General features: G+C 31.5%; 3 protein-coding genes across 4 annotated transcripts; 2 read left to right on the forward strand and 1 right to left on the reverse strand.

The window, feature by feature from the left end:
• Nucleotides 1–217: 217 nt before the first annotated feature.
• On the forward strand, nt 218–3,924 carry LOC544152 (phospho-2-dehydro-3-deoxyheptonate aldolase). The gene is made up of 5 exons (NM_001247486.2): nt 218–801; nt 1,476–1,753; nt 2,033–2,309; nt 2,814–3,059; nt 3,367–3,924. Exons 1-5 carry the CDS (start codon nt 316–318, stop codon nt 3,613–3,615), a joined length of 1,536 nt encoding a protein of 511 aa, NP_001234415.2. The 5' UTR covers nt 218–315; the 3' UTR covers nt 3,616–3,924.
• Nucleotides 3,925–4,374: 450 nt separating this feature from the next.
• LOC101260498 (polyadenylate-binding protein 2) lies at nt 4,375–9,675 on the reverse strand. 2 transcript variants are annotated; one of them, NM_001366513.1, is made up of 7 exons: nt 9,551–9,675; nt 9,312–9,414; nt 7,231–7,304; nt 6,143–6,638; nt 5,524–5,715; nt 4,765–4,895; nt 4,375–4,686 (listed from the first exon to the last, which is right to left on the reverse strand). In NM_001366513.1, exons 4-7 carry the CDS (start codon nt 6,227–6,229, stop codon nt 4,638–4,640), a joined length of 459 nt encoding a protein of 152 aa, NP_001353442.1. In that variant the 5' UTR covers nt 6,230–6,638; nt 7,231–7,304; nt 9,312–9,414; nt 9,551–9,675; the 3' UTR covers nt 4,375–4,637. The 2 variants fall into 2 exon arrangements, with proteins under 2 accessions (NP_001353442.1, NP_001353443.1); NM_001366514.1 differs by lacking the exon at nt 6,143–6,638.
• Nucleotides 9,676–11,043: 1,368 nt separating this feature from the next.
• ABCG25 (ABC transporter G family member 25) lies at nt 11,044–18,388 on the forward strand. The gene is made up of 9 exons (XM_010314332.4): nt 11,044–12,198; nt 13,277–13,356; nt 14,205–14,669; nt 15,376–15,459; nt 15,554–15,682; nt 15,749–15,943; nt 16,656–16,742; nt 16,872–17,130; nt 17,934–18,388. The coding sequence occupies exons 1-9, from the start codon at nt 11,922–11,924 to the stop codon at nt 18,305–18,307; spliced, it is 1,950 nt and encodes a 649-aa protein (XP_010312634.1). The 5' UTR covers nt 11,044–11,921; the 3' UTR covers nt 18,308–18,388.
• Nucleotides 18,389–21,425: the final 3,037 nt, after the last annotated feature.

A 21,425-nucleotide genomic window follows, 5' to 3' on the forward strand; every position in this document is an offset into this window, starting at 1 on the left:
ATTCTAATTAGTTATGTCATTCATATATAAATATAAGCTTATGATGATTAAAACATCATAATTTATACGTAATTTTATTTAATTGAAAAAGAGATTTTTTACACAATTTAAATATATATATTTCTATGATTACATGATATTAACTTTATTAATTACGACAAAACTCTACGTTAGAAATATAAATAATCCTAAAATGCCCCTTTAGATCTCCTCCTCCATTGATACCTCTTCCCCTTTCTCTCTCTAAAAAAATTGTTATTTTATAGTGAGAGAAAAAGAGGATTCAAGAATCATCAAAAGGCAAAAAAAATAATCATGGCTTTATCAAACACCTTATCATTGTCATCATCAAAATCCCTTGTTCAATCTCATCTGCTCCATAATCCTACACCCCAACCTCGTTTTTCCCTTTTTCCGACCACCCAACATGGGCGGCGCCACCCTATCTCCGCCGTACACGCGGCGGAGCCATCCAAGACTGCAGTTAAGCAAGGAAAATGGAGTCTTGATAGCTGGAAAACAAAGAAAGCTTTACAACTTCCTGAATACCCAGATGAGAAAGAACTTGAATCGGTGCTTAAAACACTTGAAATGAATCCACCCCTTGTGTTTGCTGGTGAGGCAAGGAGTTTGGAAGAGAAGCTTGGTGAGGCTGCATTGGGGAAAGCTTTTTTGTTACAAGGGGGAGACTGTGCTGAGAGTTTTAAGGAGTTTAATGCCAATAATATTCGTGATACTTTCAGGATTTTGCTTCAGATGAGTGTTGTTCTTATGTTTGGTGGACAAGTTCCTGTCATTAAGGTAATAAAGATTTGATTTTTATGAATCCCATTTTCAAATTCTGTGTTTTGATGTGCTAATTTGTTTATTTTGCTCATTGTTCCTGTGATTAAAGATTCGATTTTTATGAACCCCATTTTCAAATTATGTGTTTTGATGTGCTAATATGTGTGTTTTTCATATTATTCCTGTGATTAAGGTGATAAAGATTTGATTTTTATGACCCCATTTTCAAATTCTGTGTTTTGATGTGCTAATATGTGTGTTCTGCTGATTGTTCCTGTGATTAAGGTAATAAAGATTTGGTTTTTGTGAACCACATTTCCAAATTATGTGTTTTGATGTGCTAATATGTGTGTTCTGCTGATTCTTGATTCTTATTTTTATGTATCTGTGTGAAATTGTGCTCCTATTGTTCCTGACATGAGTTATGCTATATATTTTCTGTCAAGATAGAGTTCTGTTAGATTTCTAGATATTGTACAACTATAGTTGTTTCTCCATAACTTGGTTCATAAACTAAAGAAAACTCATATGGTTTTGATCTGAATGTGCATATATTTGTTTTTCTCAAGCGTGTTGAGTTGTCGACTGTTTAGGATCTTGGATAGATAAAATAAAGATCATTATAATGAGCTTCATGGTTGAAAAAAGATCACGGCTTTAAGCTTAAATTGTTACACGGTTAATTGTAGGTTGGAAGAATGGCCGGTCAGTTTGCAAAACCAAGATCAGATCCGTTTGAGGAGATAAATGGAGTGAAGCTACCAAGTTACAAGGGTGACAATATCAATGGTGATACGTTCGATGAGAAGTCAAGAATTCCAGATCCTCATAGGCTTATTAGGGCATACATGCAATCTGCTGCGACTCTTAATCTTCTTAGAGCTTTTGCTACTGGAGGTTATGCTGCAATGCAGAGGGTCACTGAATGGAATCTTGATTTTGTGGAGAACAGTGAACAGGGAGATAGGTATGACAAAATCACAATCTTTAATTAAGTTTTACGGCAGATCCTTTGATTCAGCAGTCAATCTTGTTTTATGTTGCTGCCAAATGTCTTTTAGGAGATGAAAAATTGGAATGAATTCCACAGTTATGCTTGGTGTATTATTTCAAAGCCTTCGCCTGAAGTGTCCGGCTTTGTCGTGACTACATGGAGTGTCAATTTCAGTTGCATATTCAGCCATTCAGATTGGATTAATCGGGCAATTTTAAGTCTAATATATTATATATTGGGAATGATTTGCAGGTATCAGGAACTAGCTCACAGGGTTGATGAAGCCTTAGGATTCATGGCTGCTGCTGGACTCACAGTTGACCACCCTATCATGTCAACAACTGATTTCTGGACATCCCATGAGTGCTTGCTTCTTCCTTATGAACAAGCACTTACAAGAGAGGATTCAACTTCTGGTCTTTTCTACGATTGTTCTGCTCACATGGTTTGGGTTGGGGAAAGAACCAGGCAACTAGACGGTGCTCATGTCGAGTTTTTGAGAGGAGTTGCGAACCCTCTTGGAATAAAGGTATGGATAGCTTCAAGCGTTGTAGTGCAATATGCTAACAGGAGTATTACTAATCAGCTTATTCATTACTCAGCGCATTAGACTGCTCGACTTATCTAAAAGTGAAGGAAAATCTTAATAGAGGAAAACAAAATTTAGAATTTATGCATCTCTAATCACTCCTTTTGCTTTCTGATTTCCGCTTATTTACTTGGGGCATAGATTTGAACTCGCCATTTTTTTCTCTCAAGCAAGAATCTTACCAGTGAACCAAAATTTGAGACCCATTTTGATGCGTAACCTTCTAAAGAACACCCATATTTATGTTTTATAAAATTCTTAATTTGCCTTGGAGTTGGACATCTATGGCTAGATTTCTTCATTTATGCATGATGTATCTATCTAAGTACCATTTTATGTTTGCTTCTCGTAGTATTAATCAAAATGATTTACCTGAGATCTTATCCAGTTTTCTTAGCCAATGTTGTTTACGTTAGTTGCCTAAAGATGGAAGTTTTTTTACAGGTGAGTCAAAAAATGGATCCAAAAGAGCTAATTAAGCTCATTGACATCCTGAACCCTGCCAATAAGCCTGGAAGAATTACTGTAATTGTTAGAATGGGTGCCGAGAACATGAGAGTAAAACTTTCCCACTTGGTCAGGGCTGTACGGGGCGCTGGTCAGATTGTGACATGGGTTTGTGATCCAATGCACGGGAATACCATCAAGGCACCATGTGGACTCAAAACCCGTGCTTTCGATTCAATCCTGGTATGTTTCATCTCTGCATCCTTTTTATGATTCTTAGAAGTTATATGGATAGAGATGGCTGCTTCCCCATGAAATGAGAGACATTTCTGCTAGATATTGACCAGTTCAGAGACTCTTAGTAGAAAGTGTGTGTAAATTTGCTTGCCTGGTGGTAGATTGTTTGCGGCTTAACGCCACAATAAAAACTGAATATAATTTTGTGGTCCAAAGTGTGTTGTTTAGACGGACTGAGATTTCAGTAGTTTCTGTTGTTTGATCTAAAAGTTTAATGCTCATATCTGAATGTCATGTTGTGCTAAACTGTCAGGCTGAGGTCCGAGCTTTCTTCGATGTGCATGAGCAAGAAGGAAGCCACCCTGGTGGTATTCACCTTGAAATGACAGGGCAAAATGTGACTGAATGCATTGGTGGATCACGAACAGTAACCTATGACGATTTGGGCTCTCGCTACCACACTCATTGTGACCCAAGATTGAATGCATCTCAGTCTCTTGAACTCTCCTTCATCGTAGCTGAGCGACTAAGAAGAAGAAGAATGTCATCTCAACGTCTGTAGGCTTATCTAATTTACCTGTACTTCTCTAGTATGAAGTCTTGTTTGCTTGGTATCCCAATAACTTATATATGTAGCCTCTGGCCATCCACTGCTAAACACGTTTTAATAAACATGCCTGAGCAAGTTGCCTGATGAGGTAAATAGGTTTTCTGCAGTGATCAAAGGGGAAATGAACATCAAGTAAAATTAGTCGATTTATCCGGCATCTGTTCTGTTTATTTTAGTTTGGACTGTAAGTCTAGGTTTTAAGGGTGTTCAGTTTTTCTTTGGGATACTGGTTTTGCTGTTTTAGTCTAATGTGTTTGCCTACCTTGTCAAGTTTTTCTCATCTTACTTTGATTAGATTTTACTTCACAATTTCTTCCCTAGTTGTCCATGGTGCAATTAAATTTGTTACACAGCAATATAGATACTATACGAACATAAACTACTAATACAAAACAAACTCAATACAATGGCATACGTGGATTTGGAGAGGATAGCGTGTACATCACCTTAGTTCTATAGCTCTCAAGTCGTTTGGTTTATGAACAAGTTATGTGGAAACACAATTGTAGTTGTACACTTTTTGGATATAAAACAGAACTCATAGTTGTCCGATTTCCATTCTTGTGCAATCAGTTTCACAAGTTATCTTTTCGTGTACAAAAAATCATGACGTTGAACATGAGTGTACACTTTACCTTCCTCAAACCTCACATGAGATTACACTGTATTTGTTGTTGTTACACAACCAACCGAACATTGAACCAGAACATATGCTGTGAATATCTTTTTTTGATAATATGGTAAACTAAATAACCATTCAACATCCAACAGGATTATACTAATGTTGAACAAGAGATTTTTGACCAAGTTCAAATGCAAATAGGAAGCATTGACTTATGCTAGATAAGCTACTACAAAGTCTCAACCAGTACCTAAATGATACATTATGAAAAATATGAAATGGGTGGTCTCCAGATGACAGCATCAGTATTTGATTGTGATTCTAGTCTGCATTCATCAGATTTTGGCATCTTTTAATAGTAAGGCATGAATCTCCCAGGCCTCCTGAACCTTGGAACTTTTCTGCAAACACGCGAAAATAGTAAAAAAGAAAGTTGTATAACAGAGCTGTTAAAGGTTTGAGATAATCAAAATTCTCACCCGTATCCGTATGGAGAGTAGAAATAGGGAGCTGCATAAGGCCTTCTAGACCTGTAACCTCCCAAGTATGGATTGAAGCGCCCTGGGCGGAACTGCTTCATTCCTGGAACATTAGTCCTCTTGGGCATTACCTGTTAAGTTGTAAGAGCAGCAGCATTAGAACTATGCACCACGGACACAAATACCAGACGTATGATGAGGAACTCGGAATAAAGACGATTTTTTTTATTTGGGAGGGGAAATACACCATACAACAGGATTGTTTTACTATATGACCAAAAATATGCCGATAATATACTCCCTCACACATCTTCGACTATTGCAATATGTTATATGTATATGCTACCTCCCAACAACACGTATACTCGGTACTCTGCCGCCTAGGCTTATGCAGAAAGGAAAAAAATCATCTTATTAACATGATTTTGCTTAGGAAAGGAGCTAACTTATCTTTGAATTCCTTATAGAAGTCTCATGCTCCTCTTCTTGAAGTATTTCAAAAGATTTTTTTGAAAGATAATCATTTTAAGGTATAAACAACATAATGCAAACATCAGCAAGACAAACCAACAAATAACAGCAAGATCTTTTTAACTTGATTAACATTACACATAATAAATTGATAGGCCAGTTCAAGTTTCTTGCAAATCATTGCTCCTGAGAGCTTTTCCTGTTTTTGTATGTTTTCACTGGCTTATCTTCTTTTCCCATTTTTATCAAACGAAGAAATTCTATCCAGGTAAAAGAAACAAATTTTACCTTCAATTGACGTCCATGCAGTTCAGACTCATTCAGCTGGAGTGCCTCCTGGACAGCTTCTTGTTCAATGAATTCCACATATGCAAAACCTTTGGGTTGGCCAAATTTATCAGTAAGAATGGTAACCCGATTGACAGTACCACATGCCTGGAAATGCTGCTGAACTTCCTCTGGAGTGCATGCATAGTCAACCTGTTAAATCAAAATGAAGTACAAGCTCGTTAGAAACATTAGTCGTAATTGCATCTGACATTGTTGAGTAGGGACTTGACAACTTAAGCAACAGAAAGCTAAACTTTTTTGCAAGGTTAGGTTTGAATATTGTAAAAACTAATTCTCTAATCTTTAAGCAGCAGCATACAAAAATTGGATCAGTGACATCCTTTGTGGAAGAAAATAATAGTTTTGAGCTCCAGGTCCTTCTAAGTTCTAACAACAAAGAGAATCTCCATCCAGCACAATAAACCCCCCATCTTGGCTGTGAAACAACTCTTATGCTTCACGCTATCTATGGGGACACTATCCGAAAAAATCATCTGTCATAGCAACATCTACACCCGATAAAGCCCAATCAGACTGAATACAAAGTAAGGCTGAATACAAAGTAATGACACCTCACCAAAACAGGCTTAATCAGCCAGTGAGACCTGAATACCACGTTCACCAGCTGCCAGCAGCAATCAGACTCAGCAACTAGAATTTGCATGGCAGTGACTAGGCTCTGCGACTTACAGAAACATAGTCTTCTCGCTAGAGTTGAATCTAATGTACAAATACTCCAGAACAAAATGATTTTCAGAATTCTTTAATATTACAACCCCATATATTTTTTTCCACGTTCAGTCTTTTTTTTCCTATGCCTCAAAGGATTTTTCCAATTCTATCTTTTTTCAATGGGGACTTCGCTTTTTTCTCTTTTTCTTGTTTTTTTTTTGGTATTCTATTTTCATGACTTTTCATCTTTCTTTTTTTCATTCTTTTTAATTAAAACTTTTCCACAAGTCAAACATGTGGTTACAACTCCCTAAGTGAAACATATCTAAGATCAGAACTACTCTTGTTCACCATCAAAAAAATGGGTAAGAATGCCACTGTATTCAGAAAACTGAATGTCCCTGCGATCATAGTGAGAGAAAGTCAAAGCTGGCTCTCAGAAGTATCAAAGCCAAACCAAGATGAAGACAGCATAAAGAGAAGAATTGAACTGCCCAATAACAAGAAAATAAAAAGAGAAAACAAAAAAAGATCATCATTTATGTGTTGATTAACAATGAGGTGATTGTTATGAAGGATTCATAATGAGGAGATTGTTATACATGAATTATACTTTTAAAGGGGCATTTTTGTCTTTAAATAGCTTAATCCCTGTAATGTTATTCCACATTTTATCCGACAGAAATAATATAGAGATTTCTGCACAAATAGCCCAACCAGATGGCCCCTTCAGTTATTCAAAGATATATTAATGAAAAGGATAAGTGTATGACAAAAGGTCCAGATAAAGTTTAAGATAATTTCACGCAATTATGGTGTTAGCCCCACAGGTAAAATACAGTAATTTTTCACGCAAATACTGAACTCGCTCCATTAGAAAATAGAACAAATAAATAACTAACAAGCATAGATCAAGTTCTACAGAAACATGTTCAGCATAGCATGTCTGAAAAATCAATCAGCAATTGAACATTACGGATATCTGGTTCTTACATTGCCAACAAATATTGATCGTGAATCAAGTTCTTCCCGGTTTTCCTGTGAAGCAGCTGTACTTGCAGGATCGTCTAATCCAATGATAGGCAAAAAAGGATCCAATTAGAATAGGACAAAGTAAAATTCAATTTTTTTCTAAAATTAATACAGTGATGACTAAAACATTATTAACAGACTAGCCAACGAATCATAGGTTAAAAAAGGACAGAATTAAATAGGTTGATTTATATTGCCTGCATAAAATTAGTTAAGCAAAAAATTTACAAATGGAAACACATAATTACACAGAAACACAATTGATATGCTGAAATTCGGGTAGAAGTCAAATGAATCAAGACATAATTTTCAGCAAAAGCCTATTGGCCACAGATGCCCATGTTCTTCATGGATCTAGGAGTTCCACCCTCCCCCACAGTTCAACAAAAACTACTGGGTTCGTCCAAAGTCCAAACTCGTAACTAATATTCTCCCTCTGCCCCTGGGTAGGGTGGTCAATTTAAAGGGTGTCAACCTAACTCCAATGTGACCCTGCCTGAAGAAAACTTTAAGATATTTAAGTACCTTCTTGTCGATGCTACTAGTTTTCTCACTAACTACTAAGATTTTAAAAAGTCCCATCAAGATATATTGAATCGATAACCGATAAATATCCTACAGAGACCTGCATTTTAAGCACTTATATGTTAAATATTGATACTTTAACGAGTTATTAGGTCAAGGAAGAAGCACATCCAGCCATATAGCAAGAATAAATAAAGAATCTTCAGAGGAAGAGGCGGTGGACGTTACCGCACCCACAGATACTTTTTTAACACCCTATTTATAAGCCTCATTCCATATCCACATCCTCTAGTTTTAACAAGCGTCATCAATAAGCGACAACGATAGTCATTTATAGTTCTGTCTGCTTCATTTTATATGAAACTTAAACATTTTCAGTCTTATTTCTAAATTGGAAGCTCATTAGATTTGAATTTTTTATTTTGTACATAATGATATACTCCCTTATAACCATAGAAATGTCATGGCATGTTTAAGACCATAAGTTCTAAGGTAACTTATGGTATATGCCAAAAGGCCTTGAAAATCCAATAAATGTTCAAACAGCAGAAACACAAGTTCTCCTCCGAAACCGAGAAAGACAAAAGCTTCCTGATCAATTAAGATAACAATACCTAAAAGATCACAACTTTGGTTAAAAAGAGCAAAACAATGTTAAAATTCTGAAAACCAATGAAATTTCAGATAGCAAGAATACAAGAACTCCTCAAAGCAAAGACGAAAGATTATTGATCAATTAAGATGTCAAATACTCCGAAGATCAAAATTTTCGTCTACAAGAACAAAATGACATCCATAGCCTAAAAATCAAATAAACATTTAGACTAGAGAAACACAACTACTCCTGACAAAACAAGAAAAACAATTTTTTTAGATCAATTAAGATGGCAATTGGCGACAACCCAAAAATAACAACTTTGCCAAAAACAGCAAAACAATATCCAACTGTTAAGAACCTAATAAAAGATCAAATACCACTATACCAGAAACACAAGTTCTCCAGACAAACCAAGAAAGACAAAAGATTTATGATCAATTATGATGACAATAACACAAAGATAAGAACTTCGTCAAAAACAGCAAAGCAATATCCAATTATTGGAAAACTCATTAAAGTTCAAATACCAGCAACACAAATACCTCAATTACAATTGCATAATACCTCAAGATCACAACTTTTATCAACAAAAGCAAAAAAAAAAACAGAATCCAACACTTGAGAACCCAAGAAACTTAACATAAATATTAAATAGAAAGAAATTTCACAAAAGAAGACCTTGTACAGCACATAACAACTTTCTTAAAAAGAGCAACACAATATCCAATTGTTGAAAGACTCATTTACAGTTCAAACACCACTATACCACTAACAAAAATACCTCAGAGATCACAACTTTAGCAAAACAAAATCCAACACTTGACAACCCAATACACATAACATCAATACTCATCAAAACCCCAAAAACACAATGATCAAATACTAATAAAAAAAACAAGAAATTCCATAAAAAGACAACCTTGAACAGAACCCATCTCCTTCTCAACCTTAGCCTGCATCTCCCTAAGAGCTGCAGCTTCATCTTCCATCTCCTTCAATCTCTTCTTCATCTCATCCAATTCCTTCAATACCCCACACAATAAAACAAAAAACCCATCATCAATAACATCTCAAAATTCATATCAAATCCTTATATCTACACTTCATTTTTACCAACAAATCAAGAAAATACAGAAACAAGAACTGTCAGAGACCAACCTTAACAGCATCATCATCGGCGGTGGCCATATCCACGTCAGCACCGTGAGGTTCCATGTCACCTTCAATGGGGATTTCACCTCCATAAACTTCATGCTCTTCTTCATCCATCTCTCTGTGGCAATTCCGGCAGAGCAGAGTGTACGACGGCGTTTTATATGCTTTGTCCCCAAATCCCTCCAATGGGCTTAATTTTTACAATTGGGCCTTGTTGGGCCAATTAGGTGCACTATTTAAGTTTTGTCACTATTTTACTTCCTTGATGATTTTAACCTAAAACCTCAAGGTTGACGGTGGAGTGTGTTTACTATCTGATGTTCCCCTCGATCTTCTCCAAATGATAAACCGATGTATTTTTTTAAAAAGAAGGATTATGACAAAAAAAAAAGATTACTAATATCGAGAATCAAGTGTTATTTTATGTATGATCACTTAAAAATATAAAATACAGAGTGAAACTTTCAAAGTATAATGAATTCAATAATAAAAATTCGTATTCATTCATTTTTTGGACAAGAAGGGTGAAAAATATAAATAGTATTCTCTTCCCACATTCGACAGGAAAAAAAAATAGTATCAATTCTCATTAAATAAGTTTAATTTTATTTTGAACCGAGTGTCTATTGAAAATAACTTTTTTATCCTTAAAGTATATACATAATTTGCGTAGAGGTTGATATTGTAACTAACCATGTTTAGTTATTTTAATTTTTAAATCGAAAATAAGGCATATATATTAAAGTTATCCCATAGGTGGTTATTTTTAGGTAAACTACCTTTACGTGCAACTATAATTCAAAATTTTTCAATATTTTTCTGTTTTATTTTGTTTGTACAAATAGTGTGATGAACACATATAGTTGAATCATGTGTTCTATACGTTTGAGTTTTGCTTTTTCAGAAAAGACGAGAGTGTAAAATTGAAAGTGTTCGTAATAAGTAAAGATTATCAAATGGTGTAATTTTCTTCACATGCATATTCTTTTTTTATTACATAAGAGAAAAAGTTAATAGTTGGATCATGTGTTTAATACGTTTGAATTTTACTTTTCGAAAAAAGACGAGAGTATAAAATTGAAAGTGTTCGAAACAAGTAAAGATTACGAAATGATGTGATTTTCTTCACATGCGTATTGTTTTATTGCATAAAATTATTATATAAGAGAAAGAGTTTGAAGTTGAAGCAGACATGTACGATCTCCCTCCCTCTATGTATTTATTTTTAAAAAAAATTAAATTTATTCCTTTATTACACTTTAATATAATTTGTGTATAACTTTTTTGAAATGAGACTCACTTTACTTTTATAAATTTTTCTTTCAGTTCAATTTATGTTCCTTTTTTTTAAAAAAAAAATATAATAAAATTGTCTAACTTGATATAAAATGTTATAAAAATTGCATGGCTTATTACAATTATTTTTCTTATGTCTTAATTGCTCCCGCGCTCTTACTAAACTATATTATTGCCAATTTGTCAACATTTAATTATTTTTGTATCAATTTATATGATATAGAAATAAAATACACATATTTAAAAATTAAACTATCACTAAATATAAAAATATATCACTCTCTGAAATCAAGAGAATGTTATATAAATTGAGACGAAATAATATATTTTTGCCTTCACTATATATTATGTTAAACCAAATTACATTACTCTCCTCCTTCCAAGAATGCCTTCAAAGTTCTTGAAAAATGGAAGTATATAACTACCAAAGAAGTCTTTTGATATTTTGTATTTACATTGAAGTCTGATTATTTTGATTCGCGACATGTAGTGCTTCATTCGAGGGAGAAACACTCCTTATCAAGAACTTTTTTATACCCAAGGCTCGATCGAAACCTCTGTTTAAAAAAAGGAGAAAACTCATCCCCTTCCAGTGCACCACATTCTTTTTCAACAAACACTAAATAAACCTTTGCATAAACACATACTTCCTTCGTTTCATTTCACGTTAGCTAGTTTGACTTGACACGAAATTTAAGAAAGAGAGATAGACTTTTAAAACTTGTGATCCAAAATAAATGATAGAAATTTGTGTAGTTGTAGATCATTTAATTCAGGATAAAATAGAAATCTTATAATCAAATCGTTACTTAATATAGAAACGTGTAATTCTTTTTTGATTCGATTAAAAGAAAAATAAGTCACATAAATTGAAACAGAACGAGAAAGTAATTCCAAATATCTCAGACACAACTTCCTCGTTTCTCTAACAACTATTCCTATTCTTTAATTTTCTTTCCTACCTCTCAACCTCCCACACATATAATCACCAAAAAATATTTTATATATATACACAACACACATACTTAATTATAGTGCCAAAACACAAAAAAAAAACTAAAAAAAAAAAACTTATAACATGGATTCTCCTAATGATGAAATTCAAAAAACTATGTCAAAAAAGAAAGAAAGTGATCCATTAATTATGGCCACAAAAATTAATATTTCATCTAATAATGATAATAATGATGGAATTTATTTATGTTGGAAGGATTTATGGGTAAGTGTGCCAAATAAAAAAGTTGGAAGAAGGCCAATACTTGAAGGGATAAGTGGATATGCTCAACCTGGTGAAGTTTTGGCTATTATGGGGCCTTCTGGTTGTGGCAAATCTACGCTTCTTGACGCGTTAGCAGGTACCTTTTAAATTTATCGAGATTTATAATTTATATATATCTAAATTTTATGTTAGTTAAATTAATTATTTTAAATATAATAATTTAGTAGTCTTCATTGATCTTTTTTAGATGTTGATATGATAAAGAGCGTGAATATATATTCTTTTTTAAATGTATATGGATTTTTCAAAATGTGTTTTATTTTTTATTTTGGGAAAATAAGTTTTTAATATAAATTGTTTATTTTATTCATATTTATTTTTTTGTTATTTATTTCAACAAGATTATGTTTCTTTTCTTCTTTTTTTTTAGATCTTGATATGATAAAGAGCGTGAATATATACTCTTTTTTAAGTGTATATGGATTTTTCAAAATGTGTTTTTTTTCGGGGAAAATAAGTTCTTAATATACCTTGTTTATTTTATTCATGTTTGTGTTTTTGTTATTTGTTTCAACAAGATTATGTTTCTTTTTTTTTTCTGAATCCAAATTTATGAAATTTAGTTGGAACATTTTTTAATTTAGCCAAATTAAGATAAGGCCAAGCCAAAAAATTGTTTTAACATGGTATTTTCCATAAAAAAAAAACAAATTAAATTGTGTATTTTCTTTTAAATGGAACGGCTATTTAAATTGGTACAAATAATTAACTAGCAAAAACAACCTGTTTTAAATAAAATTTCTAGTTTCGTCACTGTTAAATCACATTTAATAATAAAATAAAGAAAAATGCACAAGTACTCTCTCAATTTATGTTCGAAATCTCAAAGACACATTTATACTATACTAAGGTCCTATTACCCCCTGAACTTATTTTATAAGTAATTTTCTACCCCTTTTCGGCCTACGTGACACTAGCTTGAAAAAAAAGTCAACCAGCATTGGGCCCACAAAATAGTGCCATGTAAACTGAAAAGGGGTAGAAAATTATTAATAAAATAAGTTCAGGAGGTAATAGGACCTTAGTATATAGTATACATGTATCTCTAAAATTTCGCGCATAAATTAAAAAGGTACTTGTATATTATCCCATGAAATAATGACAGATTATATATCGAATTATATTAGCTACGAGCTATTTATATGTGATTACAGGTAGATTAGCTTCAAACACAAGACAAAGTGGAGATATACTTGTCAATGGACGCAAACAAGCACTAGCTTTTGGAACTTCGGTATGAATATTATTAGTTATATATTACACGATCAGCATAATTTAATTTATTATACTTTAATAATTAACATAATAATGTTAATCGTTTATTTACATTATCGGTACATATATAAAACTTTAAATTTATCTTACGAACATAATTTAAGTTATATATGAGTATAGTACAAATATCTTTATTTATATTATCAACATAATTTAATTGGCCTATAACCATTTAATCTAGATTATAAGTTAAAGCTTTTTGGATTAATTGCACTTTTAATCCCTTAATTATTAATAAATTTTAATTTTGATCCTTATAAAATTTGATCAAGCATATTCAATCTTCAATTTACTAAACAATATGTTTTTGAACCCTTTATACAAGAAATATACGTTAAGAGGGACTTGAAGTCAGAAATGGATTAAAAATGCACATACATATATCAATCAATTGAACGTTAAATGTGCACAATATAATCAGAAATCACAAGAACCAAAATAGCAATATCTTGATATTTGAAGGACTAAACTTGCTAATTTCCTCAAAGCTATCGTACATAATTACATGTAAGTATCTTTTAACCGACCTAAATTTCAATTCTAGTAAATATACTTTTTACATTGTCGGTGCATAGGAATAAGACTCCTTTTCAACTAAAGCCAAATGTGTTTAATATAACCAGAAATCACAAGGACCAAAACAACAATATCTAGATATTTGAGGGACTACACCTGCTAATTCCTCAAAGCTATCGTATAAAGCTATCTTTTAAACGACCTGAATCTCAATTCTAGTAAATACATTTTTTACATCGTCGATGCATAAAATTCAAAACTTTTTTTTTTGTTTTTCCCCCTTCTCCATAGGCCTATGTGACACAAGATGACACACTAATGACAACATTGACAGTAAAAGAAACAATATACTATTCAGCTCAATTACAACTCCCTCAATCAATGTCATTAGAAACAAAGAAAGAAAGAGCAGAAGAAACAATAAAAGAAATGGGGTTACAAGAAGCAATGAACACAAGAATTGGTGGATGGAGTTTAAAAGGATTAAGTGGTGGACAAAAAAGAAGAGTTAGTATTTGTATTGAGATATTAACAAGACCAAAATTATTGTTTCTTGATGAACCAACAAGTGGTTTGGATAGTGCTGCATCTTATCATGTCATGAATAGAATTATCAAGATTGCACAACAAGATATGAGGACTATTGTGGCATCAATTCATCAACCTAGTAGTGAAGTGTTTGAACTATTTGGTAATCTTTGCCTTCTATCTTATGGTAAAACCATTTATTTTGGCTCAACTTCCAAAGCAAATGAGGTAAGTGAAGTTTATACCACTTTAATCTTTAACGTGTGTTTGGTACGACAAAAGTTATTTTTAAGAAAAATGTTTTCAATCAGAAAGTTATTTATTGATTTTGGTGTTTACTGTTAAAAAAAAACAAATTCGGCGAAGGACAAATTCTGTAGCTAAACAACAAATTTCGTCGCTAATCCTACTAAATGATGAATTAATGACAGATTTTTGTTAGCTACATACAAAATAACAACAGATCAAAAACGAAGTTTATAGCTAATTTCAGTATTTTTTAGTACCAATAACTTTCTTCACCTGTAGCCTAGGGTGAAAGTCATTTTCCTTACAACTATCATAACTTAGTAATTTTACATTATTTACTATAACGGTAAAATTATTACCATATGACATATATATCACGAATCTGAGTCATAAAATCAGTCATTAATGCTTGTCTTAGAATAAATAATCTGCATCACACCCCGTTACGTTGGAGTGTGCCTTTTCTGTAGATCATGTTTGCACACAGGATGCTTCGTGCACTGAACGCCTTTATTATTTACTCAAATGTTTTATTAAAGTACTTTCAAATTGATTTTATTCACCAATAATATAATTATTTTGATGAAAAATGAATTTTATCGTACCAAACATAATTGTTCAATTGTAATTTATTGGTAATTGAAGGATTTACTAATGGATCTTCACCTCTTATGTTTGCTCTTAGTTTTTTGCTGTCAGTGGATTTCCTTGCCCATTTATGAGGAACCCTTCTGATCACTATCTTAGAACAATTAATAAGGATTTTGATGTAAGTTAATTAGTTTTAAATCACAATTAAATTAGTACAAGTTTTATGTCTTAATCTTTAAAATATTATAATATTATTTATTTGATTAATTTAGGATATTGAGGAAGGATTGGGCAAAAACATAATTAACTCAGGCAAAGCAATTGACACTCTTGTTATGTCCTATGAATCATCAGAAGCTTGCCTTAATGTTAGGCAAAGGGTTCTCACAATTTCTCAAAAGGTAAAAAATATCTTTTAAAAATTCATCGCTAAATAGCTCGTAGCTAATTTTAACCTGTTTTCGTAGAATGGACGATTCATCGAAAATAAGGGAAGTCAAGCAGGGTTCATCACACAATGTAGAGTTCTAACACAGAGATCGTTTGTCAATATGTATCGTGATTTAGGCTATTACTGGCTTCGATTGCTTATTTATCTTGCACTTTGCTTGTGCATTGGCACTATCTTTCATGAAATTGGCTCTGATTATGGTTCAATTCAGGTAAATATTTGTTTTACGTTATCAATATATTTTAACTAGTTATAACAGGTAAGTTAGTTATTCTCTTTTCTTTTGAGAAAAATACTACGTGTAAATGGACAATTACCCCCACCCACACCCCTCTATATGTATAGTAATTGTTTTAATTCTATCTAACTTATACAAAATGAACTCATTAAGTAATTTAATGAGTTATTGCTTCCGTCCCAAAATACTTGTCGTGGTTTGTTATTCGAGAAATAATGTATATGAATTTTGATTGATTCTTTGATATATATTTTTATCATATTGTATGAGAAAAAATTACAATTTGCATTGTTTTTCGTATATTTTTTATATATCTAAATTTAGTTTTAGAATATCAAACTAATTAGTATTATCTAATTTAAATTCTAAAATTAGTCAAGTTAACTCTTGAGAAATGAAACGTAATTAACTATTTTAGGACGGAGGGAGTAATTTAGAAGCACCTTTTAGCACCAAGAATTGTGGACCAATGACCCTCTAGTCTTAACTAGAGTTTTCAGGTTCGATCCTTAAAATGAAAAAAAGAAATCTTGATAGTGAGAGTGTGTGATGCACCCTTTTAATGTGACTTATTAATTGATCGAGATTTCAAAACAGATACTAAACATCGAGCGAGAAACAAAGAAAAACACCCTTTTTCGAAATTTGATGAATGTATACATTATATTTTTTCCCCCTTTGGCAGGCTAGAAGCTCAATGCTTGTATTTGTGGTTGGCTTCTTAACATTCATGGCAATTGGTGGATTCCCTTCTTTTGTAGAGGAAATGAAAGTAATATTCTTTTAGCCCCATCTTGTTTTTTTTTCTATATTATTATAACATGTTTGTCGTACGTTAATATTTATATTCTATTATTATTAATTGTTACGTATCATAATGATCTGATCGTGTAAATTTCAGTTTTTTACGCGCGAAAGGCTAAATGGACACTATGGTGTGGGTGCATTTGTGATTGGCAACACATTATCATCAACACCATTCTTGTTATTGATCTCTTTGGTTCCTGGAGCTGTGGCTTATTATCTTGCTGATGTTCAAAAAGGGATTGATAAATTTGCCTATTTTTTCCTAATGTTATTTGTTTGCATGATGCTAGTTGAGAGCCTAATGATGATTGTTGCAAGTATTGTCCCTGACTTCCTCATGGGAATTATAACAGGTAAAAAGTTACGAGTCGAGTCAAATTTGAATGAGTCAAAAAGTTCCTATCAAAAAATCGCTAATTTTAGATAGATGTCTCTTCAGAATTTGTCTTGTCACTTAATATTATTGATGAGTCAAATTTTGATAGTTATCGTAAGAAATTAGTAATTTTCTGATAGTAACTGTCATCGATAAACCCAATAAATGAAATAATTGAGTAGATATAGTAGTTGTCATGAATTTCAAATTCCACCGGTGAAACTCTATAACAATATCTTAGAGTTTTACCTATGAAATTTGAAACTCTAGGAAAATGACTATTTGTGAATTTTACCTGAAAAAAATAATGTGTTATAATTCAATTATTGCATGCAATAAGATCCAACTTTTTATTTGTTTTTTTAAAAAAAAAAATAAAAACACGAAAGCTAATGTATTTTTTTTAAATTCCAAAATTCCATATATATTTTTTGGTCGTATGTGGCTATTGTTTGTGTCTTGACCCGATTGTTTATCCTATTTTGACATGTTTCGATTCATTAATAGTTTATTGAATCATTTCAGTTTTTAATCCGTTGAACAAAGTCAAATAAATCAATCATAACCTATATTGCTCGTATATATCCATAAAAAATACTAGCATATTATATTCATAATATATATATCGACTTGATCCTTCAATTATAATGTACTTTTTTTGATGACTCATTTGGAGCAATATAGATCATAACCAACCCTTTTAATTAAATTCGTGCATATATATATATTAGACGAACTAGTTTAAAAAATGAGTTAATTTTACCGTGTCTAAATTTACAGGTGCCGGAATTCAAGGAATAATGATGCTAAATGGAGGTTTTTTTCGATTGCCAAATGAACTTCCAATGCCAATTTGGAAATATCCATTGTACTATCTATCCTTCCACAAATATGCAATTCAAGGTTTTTATAAAAATGAATTTGAAACTTTTACATATTTTACAAATAGTGGATTGGCTATAAGAGTTACTCGTGATGAAATATTGAGAGATATTTTTCAAGTAGAATTAAATTATTCTAAGTGGGGAAATATTGTTATTGTTTTTGGGATGGTCATTTTATATAGGTTAATTTTTCTTTGCATTATTAAGGGTAAAGAAAAGTTTAGACCTATGGTAAGAGGTTTTAAATATTGTTATGTACCACATATATAAAATAGATATATGACATGTAATTAATGATTTTCATGTTGAAAGTTTGGCATAAAATATTGACATTTGACATTAGTTTTATAATATTTTTAGCTTTACGAATTAAATTTTTTGTATCGCTCGTGCGATATAAATCGTTATGTTGAGTGGTAAAATTTTGTTGTGTTCGACGTAACTTTAGCTAAATAAGATTTGAAGATTTAAATATATGTATTGAATGACGACTCAAAATTAAATTATACCTAAATAAGATACCAAAATGAATATAGATAGTAGCACAAGAAATGTCCCTTCTTATACTTAACATTTACTTTGTTATTTTCGTATAATTTTTTAAATTCTCAAATCACAAAATAAAAATACACAAAAATTAGAAACACCAATGTAAAAATTAAGAATGTAATATCAACAAATAAAATGGAACTTAGAAAAGTAAATAAATTTACCGTAAAATTAAAGAATACATAATCAAATTAATAAAACTAGAGCAACTTTCACATATAGCAAACAAAAAATTTATATTTGTATGCTATAGCAAGCATAAAACTCTATAATTCGCTATACATATACAATTGTGTAATTCGCTGGCCTAAATTGTATAATTCGCTGGCCTATTTCGCTGCAATTGTATAATTTGCTTTGCATACAGTTGAATCGAATTAAAATGTATGTATATTGCATAATTATAAGTGTATAGCAAGAAGATATATGTTTTTCTCGCTTTATACAAAAACAGAAACACAATATATACACTTTTGTTGTATAAAGCTAGAGAAAATTGTATTTCACTATAATTGTATAATTCGCAATTGTATAATTCGTTGGCCTTTTTCTCTGCAATATTTGAAGTAAAATGTTTGTAAATTGTATAATTAAGTGTATAACACGAAGATATATATTTTTGCATGTGTATATACAATTTTCTCTCGCTTTATACAAAAACAGAAACAGAATTATACACTTCTGTGTATAAAGCGAGAGAGGCGAGCGAGAATGGAGAGTGGTGAGCGAGATTTCTGGGAGAGAGACTGGCAAATTTTAGCTAACGTTTGCTATGGAACACAATTAAATCAAACCCTAGCTATTCCATTTATTTTAGGTTATTAGTTTGTTATTATATACAATTTTCCTATAAAACTATAATGTTTAATATCAAACTAATCCTAAACCTAAACAAAGAAAAAGACTAAACCCTGTTTTTTTCCCTCTTCCCAATTTATTTCAGGTTCCTAAATTGAGTTGGTCTAGGATTTGCTTTTCAACTATATAATAACATCATTAGATTGAGCTTTCTACGTGACAAGTTCGAAATTTTTCAAGATATAATTTTTGTGTTTATTATACATGAAAGTTGAGCAAATCCTAAATGTTGAAATAACTAAAATCTTAGTTGGGTTAGATTCTTATTAAATATTTAAAAAAAATTACGAATAAGGAAAGATTTAATAATTAGTTGATTTTTAAGTTTTAAATAGAAATTAGAAAAATTATAAATAACATTTTATCTATAGTAAGATTAAGCCTTAAGGGCAAAAAAAAGAATTATATGCACTTTCATGTTTTAATATAATATATATTATAATTATAATGTTTAGCAGTCTTTCATTATCCAATAACAAATAATTAAATTTTTCTTCTATTAATTAGGTTCTTTTTATCCAAAAAAATAAAATAAAATAAAAAATCCCCTGCCTCCCTTAAAATCTTTGTTCAAACCTTAATACCAGAAGACTGTTAAATTTGACGTGATTATTAGTTGTGCAACTTTCACATATAACAAACATAAAATTCATTTTTATATGCTATAATAAAGTTTGTATAACTGCGATCCATAACAAACTTATATATGTATAATTCGCTATATATGTACAATTGAAGTAAATTGTATAAAACGAGAAAGAGAGAAATTATATACAATTTGAATTGTATAAAACGAGAAAGCAAGAAATACAGAATTGAATTGTATAAAAAGAGAAAGAGAGAAATTATATACAATTTGAATTTGTATAAAATGAGAAAGAGAGAAAGGCAAAAAGAGACTTGTGCAGGGAATATACAATGAATCGAATTATATAAAAGAGAAAGAGAGAAATTATATACAATTTGAATTTCTGTAAAACGAGAAAGGCAAAAGAGACTTTGGCAGAGAAATATTTGTATTGTATAATTATAAGTGTATTAGATGAAGATATATGTATTTGCATACGTTTATACAAATTTTTTTAGCTTTATACAATCAGGAACACAATTTGTACAATTCTATTGTATAAAGCGAGAGAGGCAAGCACAGGAAAAAGCGAGCTAGAGAGGGAGAGTGGCAAGCGAGAATATATGGGAGAGAGGGACTGACAAACAATTTGCTATGAAATACAAATAAATCAAAGGATAGCTACTATATTTATTTTATATTGTTAGTTTGGTATTCTATACAATTAATCCTTATTAGTTTCATCGTGAACTATTGACAAAGCTAATATCGTATAACAAGTTATCTAGTGTGTGGCTCTTAATAAGAAAAGTTAGTTAATTAAGTTGAAGGATGTTTTCCATGTCGAAGAAAATGAAATATTGTCGTCCTGATTGGAATACAGAATACTGTACTCCTGACTGTAATACAAATATCAATTTTTTTTTCAAGAAATAAGTATCGATAATCATATATATTGATTCTTCTACATATAACTTATCCATACATTAAATTTTTTATTAGACGAATCATATATGTTGATTCTTCTACGTATAACTTACACACATTATACATTAAATTTTTTATTGGATGATTCAATGAAGTAGAGGAAGGTCATAGTAGATCACTTCATATCAAACTTTTCTATTCAATTACATACATGTCACGTATTTTGTTACATACATGTCATGTGAAAAAGTCTTTTGTTCTCTGGAAGATAATCTCTATCACAAATTATGGGGTAAAGTGTATGATAAGATTGATCATCGAGCTTTCATTGAAGATATGATTGAAGCCTGTAATTATTGGCGATAAGTATAACAATGGGCGTCAACGCTTGGATATGAGCGTTCATATGATTTTATTCGTGTCAGATATAGTGAAGTTGTTATGAATGATGGCAAAGGATGAAAGTGATTGTGTCATTTGTTTAGA

The sequence above is a fragment of the Solanum lycopersicum genome, chromosome 11 (genome assembly GCF_036512215.1).
Source record: "Solanum lycopersicum chromosome 11, SLM_r2.1".
Taxonomy (NCBI): Eukaryota; Viridiplantae; Streptophyta; class Magnoliopsida; order Solanales; family Solanaceae; genus Solanum; species Solanum lycopersicum.